At 37.9% G+C, this 5,409-nt stretch overlaps 1 protein-coding gene across 1 annotated transcript; it reads right to left on the bottom strand.

Annotated features, from left to right (window-relative positions):
* LOC113526870 (endothelin-2) lies at positions 1-4,125 on the bottom strand. The gene is made up of 5 exons (XM_026914292.3): positions 3,683-4,125; positions 2,820-2,961; positions 1,933-2,046; positions 1,265-1,438; positions 1-1,169 (listed from the first exon to the last, which is right to left on the bottom strand). Exons 1-5 carry the CDS (start codon positions 3,738-3,740, stop codon positions 1,079-1,081), a joined length of 579 nt encoding a protein of 192 aa, XP_026770093.1. The 5' UTR covers positions 3,741-4,125; the 3' UTR covers positions 1-1,078.
* Positions 4,126-5,409: the final 1,284 nt, after the last annotated feature.

Genomic DNA, 5,409 nt, shown 5'->3' with positions numbered 1-5,409 from the left:
GTTTATTTCTATAACTTATACAAACTAATATACATTTAATATACTTTCATTTTAATATATCTACTAATATTAATATTAATATGAAAGACATGCATAACTATAACAGAAAAGAATATATGAATAAACAGTCTGAGTACATTCTTACAAAAAATATGTACTTCTATATAAGCTAAGGAAGAAAAGCTAATATGGTCTGAACTGTATGTCACTCATCATACACACATTACAAAGCTCTTGCATGATAATTGCCGCTCTTCTGATGTAGTCTGCTGTCTTATCTAGTGTCTCAGCCCAGGTTCAGCTGATAAAGTCTATATCACAAGCTATCTAAATATGCTTTAATTGATATTTACAGAGGAATAATTGTCTACAATCAATCATCCTACAGATCTATTATAAGCTGTTGACATAACGAATAACACACAGATCTCATTTCAACAAGTAGGCGAAAAAGTCTTTATACAACACCGCCAGGCCATTTTCAACACTATGATTGATATGTTTTTTACAATTGTAGGCTGTTTCAAGACATATGGTCTCTCTTAGCTCCTCATTGCACTGCACTCCAATTGCACTATTTTTTTTCTAACTTGAGAAGCTTGATCCTTTAATTGTGTGCAATCCCACTCAATAATGATGTAAAATGACACCATCAACAAGTTGTTTGTTTTCCTCTTCCCACCCAAAATATATGTTGTCATTACTTTAGAAATTTTGTCAACATCTTATTCGGTGGCCAAAGATTCATGTTTGCATTACAAGACTGTAGCTAAGGATCCAACTATCCATGCTATCAGCTGAGCGCAACCTCATCATGCACCTTCTTCAGTCTTTTTAACCACACTGACCTTTTTCATCAATTGCCTATCTACTCCTTTGCATCTAGACCTTTCTACATGACTTAAAGGCTTGATCCTTACTGTCTCTTCCACTGATCTGCTATTTCCAGTGTTTTCATTCTTCCAGGTTGTGCCTCTGCATCTGCATCTGACTTCTTCTTCATGCTTCTACCCCACAGTCCACGGGGTTGTGTTTTGTTCAGGTGCTCGATCTCCTCACTTCTGTCTCCAAGAAAGCTTTACCTGGGGCCTGGTTTATGGGCCCTCAAGCTTGTTTGCCTGGCAGTAGCAGCCATCTTCATGTCCCTGGATTTAGCTCTCAACAAGTTCCTGTGAGTACAGAAAAATATGGTGAACACCAGAATAGCCGGATGCTGAGTCAACATTACATCCACACACACTAATGATTTTGACTGTAGACTAACCTGAGGAATGTCAGAAATTCAACCCGAGCATTATTCCTAGACCCTTCAGTGACCTCTATTCCTGAATCAGCATTGTTTAGGTTTTCCAGGGCAACCTGAAGGTCTGAATTAAGCTCTGATTTTTCCTGCAGTGGTTCAGAAAAGCTCCTCAGCAGGGCAGCAGTGTTCTTTGAGCTAAAGTGATGATGAATCATGATTAGGATCAAAAAAGAAAATGAAAGAAAGAATAAAAATAGTTCTTAAATGTCAGAACAAAAAAGTTATTTATATAAAAATTGTCTCATATAAGAAACTGATTGAGACACCAGAGTTCACCAGAACCGGCTCTTACCCTGCTGTCTCTTTCCAGGCAGGTGCACTATGTCAATATTGAACTTAGAACTAAGTTTTTTTCTGTCCATCATATATTCAGTATTATGTAGTATTTTCATGATTCCAATTTATATGATTTTTGTTCATAACCTGTGCTAATACTATACTAATAATATGCAAGTTGTTGCTAATTAATTTATAGTTAAAGGACAGTTCTATAGTGTTTTCATTCTCACAAGGATGCCACATAGATTAATATTAAATATGATAAGGCTTTATCTGTGTTTACCTGTTTACGGGTATGTTTTTTAATGCAAACCTCACGAAGTGTTGGGGTGTGTGTGTGTTTGTTTCACCTGTGGACGCAGAAGGCGTTGCAGGTTTGGTCAGCGGGATTGGCACAGAAACAGCGGCCTGTGGATCTGCGGCGTCGGGCCAGTGGACTCCCCAGCCCATACACAGTAGTCTTACTACAGAGGGTAAAACCAAGCAACTGCCTGTTAGAAATTCTTCAATGGAGATCTTGTCATTTCACAACAAAACTCTTAAAAATAAATTTAACTGATACAATGGATATAAAAAGTCTACACACCCCTCTGTATGTGGCACCAGCAAAATGACAGCAGCAACAATAAAAACATTAAACCTCGATTATAAGACTTTAGATGTTGTTATGCATCGATGGATGAAATTTTTCCACTGATACTCTCTGTAATATCTATTTTGCTTTCTTTTTGTGAAAGTAGTACAATATGTTTTTTAAAGTCACTCATTTTCAGAATGAGCGCAATTCTACTTCAGAGCAGGCTTGTGCTGTAAAATTTAATGGACTCATTAATGGACGTCTAGCAGATTTAATGGACTGTAAGGGAGTGAAATATTTTCAGATCTTCCACACACAGATACCTACTGTAATCCTTTGTTTTACTGTTTATTCATAAATGTATATGAGAGTTTTTATTTTCTCTCATATTGGATTAGCTCTGCATGATTTAATTCAATTTACTTTGACAGAAGTATAATGCAAGTAGATTTGCTGATTAAAAACATTTAAACAAACTTCAGTATGACGGCATCTTGCCAGAAACATAGAGGTGCATAGAAATACATAGAAATTGTAACCTTGGTGTAACCTTTAAGCTACAAAACGTGACATTTTTCTAAATTTACCTTACAGATGAGTCACTAAATTAAACTGAATTCAAGGCATGTACTTGGTTTGTTTGTGTGTATTTGTGCTCACCTTGGTGTGTTCACCCAGATAATGTCCAGATGGCAGAAGTAATGGCATTCAGCGTCCAGCTGGTTAATGCAAGAGCATCGTTTGGTGCGCTGTCTTTGTGGGACTTTTCCCGCAGACTGATTCATCACAGGCAAACCAAACCCTAGAAGAAAACATTGGGAAGCAATGCTTACCCAAACACACTACTACACACCAAACTCATCCAGTGCCCAGCAGTGTAAAAACCCTGAGAACCATGTCTTAGGTTTGATTTATTACATTATCTATGACATCTGGCTGTTTAAAGTATGCTGTCTTAAGTACTTATGGAATTAATCCTGAAGAGCTCTGACAGGGTAATTTAGACAAAAAAAATTGGCTAAATCTGTGTTTGGAAAATTGGCTATGACCGACTTTATCACTCCTGGAATTTGCTCACTTAAGGTTTGAAAGTTTATTTTACAGAAAACTGAGAGAAAACTAGAACTTTTTCATATACTATAGGTAAAAAAAAGAGTTAAGGTTTTACTGAAAATATCACTGGCTCAAACTCAAAGGTTTGCTGTGTTGGAAAAACTTGTCGCTCTGCTGAACCATGCAATAAATGTTAGTTTTATCTGTCACCTTAATGAGAGTTGTAATGTTTTATCTGCAAATAAAGCCATCAAAATGTTTTACAACAAACTTTATCTTACTTGCCCTGGTTAACCCACTATATAAATAAAAATAGATAAAAAAAATAAAAATGGACTTGAAATATAAAAATAAATAAATAAAAAAATCTAGTGACAAATAGGCTACACCAAGTTCATGCAGGCTTTCTGAAAAGCTTCGAACAGAACATTTGAATTGAGATCAGTACAGTATTTTTATTTTTTTTTTACCTTCATGCAGCACTGCAGACCAGGTGATAGAGAAGATGATGAAGGTGTACAATGCCATTGCTTTTGGTTCCAATCAAATGTAGCTGCAAAGTCAGGAAGCACCAAGTTGAAGTAGCTGAAGCAGCAGGATCAATCTACGTTCAGCTGAAGGTGGTTGTGTAGTGCTGTGTCCTGTTTGGTCACACTTATAGTCACTGCTTCTCATGGTATGCCAGATCTATCCCCTCCCCTTTTAGTTCTCACTATTACACAACTTCAGCTCCATCCTGGTTGCCTCCAACATTCCAGGAATCTTGGCTGCCCCCTGCATGTGGAGGTCACTAGCCCATGGGTGACGAGGAAAACAGGGACATCATCATAAAGAGATGGTTTTGGGTACAAACCTGGTCTTTCCTGCTGAAAGCTTACACTAAACTTCTGTAGATCAATACAGTGCAGGTGCTAAAAACTTAGCCAACAGCTATGGATTGTCCAAAATGGTGTAGGTGGAGAAAGGATGACGCTGACATGCCAGCAGGACAAATGGAAGGATATCTCCAGATTTGATGATTTGCATGAATTCTGATAGGACCTTCCACCTTATGGAAAGCATGATAGCCACAGGAACATTTTGAAGATTTGAGCACGTCTACATTGTGGTGTAGATGGAGGACGTGCAAAGCATTAATATTAGCTTCCTGTGCCCTCCAGCTAGAATCTGATTTTGATAATGGGAGATAACATTATCCTAACATATTACAGGAGATAAAAGTTGCACCTCGGATATTTCAAAATGCATTTGGTTACTGTGGTTTGCCTTTTAGAAAGCCTCCATAAACTATCAGATACCCTGCGGTTGTTTGCTGGGATAAATACAATCCTGTGTGATATTAGTCATTAGGTCATAAATGTAGAACATTCTTGCATGACATCAACGCTAATTGCATGACGCTTGGACTAAACAATGTCCCTGGTGACAAAAATAAACAAAACAGTGAATTGACATGACTGTGAATTGAGTATGAGTGTAATAAAATATAAAAAAATATGCTTTATCTGAACAACAGCCACAATCCAATGTTTATGGCTCTAGATATATTAAACTGGAATGCAGTAATGACTCAGAGTTTAGTGTACAACCAACAGCTTTGTCAGAGAAGATGTACTTGGTGCCATAATGCAAAAATGGCAGCCTTATGATGGACTTCCATGACAGCTGACTATAACTCACACCTAGATAAAACACACGTGCTGTGTCAGCCAGATGTCAACCAGGGAGCGTGTGCAAATGTAGCCATCTAGCGTGGGATGAGTACACAGTGTCCATTGACTGCACTTTTCCAGCAGACACACACAATATCTACGCAGCAGTCCATGTGGGAGTAAAAAGCTGGCACTTCGATGCAAATGCAGTGAGGGAGTGATCTCCCCACAGTCGGAGATTAGCGTGATTTTATCACTCGTACTGTGAAGAGGAATGAGAGATTGAGGCGCGTTACTCATAGTTGATGACAGAATGGAAACCACCCTGATAGGAAAATATAACTAGCCCTTCACTGGTAGTACAGATTAAAATTATTAATATGTGATTTGAAAGTGTGATATTTACTTGAGTCAAAAGTTCACAAGAACGTTAACAGAAAGAACGGCTTCACTAGAATCGCTTAAAAGTCCTACAGCTGATCTTATCTGTAAAAGGCTGGTGTGGCTGCAGGTTTTCACTCCGACTAAGCAGGAGTCACACCTCA

This window comes from Pangasianodon hypophthalmus, chromosome 1, assembly GCF_027358585.1.
Source record: "Pangasianodon hypophthalmus isolate fPanHyp1 chromosome 1, fPanHyp1.pri, whole genome shotgun sequence".
In the NCBI taxonomy this organism is placed as follows: domain Eukaryota; kingdom Metazoa; phylum Chordata; class Actinopteri; order Siluriformes; family Pangasiidae; genus Pangasianodon; species Pangasianodon hypophthalmus.
This window is presented reverse-complemented; position numbering and strand designations above follow the sequence as displayed.

Bases quoted from the DNA above. Each gene is read 5' to 3' on its own strand.
- LOC113526870 (XM_026914292.3), bottom strand. From the start codon at position 3,740: ATGGCATTGTACACCTTCATCATCTTCTCTATCACCTGGTCTGCAGTG. The intron at 2,047-2,819 runs GTGAGCACAAAT...TACCCTCTGTAG, and splicing joins ATCTGGGTGAACACACCAAG to TAAGACTACTGTGTATGGGC. The intron at 1,170-1,264 runs GTTAGTCTACAG...CTGTACTCACAG, and splicing joins GAATTTCTGACATTCCTCAG to GAACTTGTTGAGAGCTAAAT.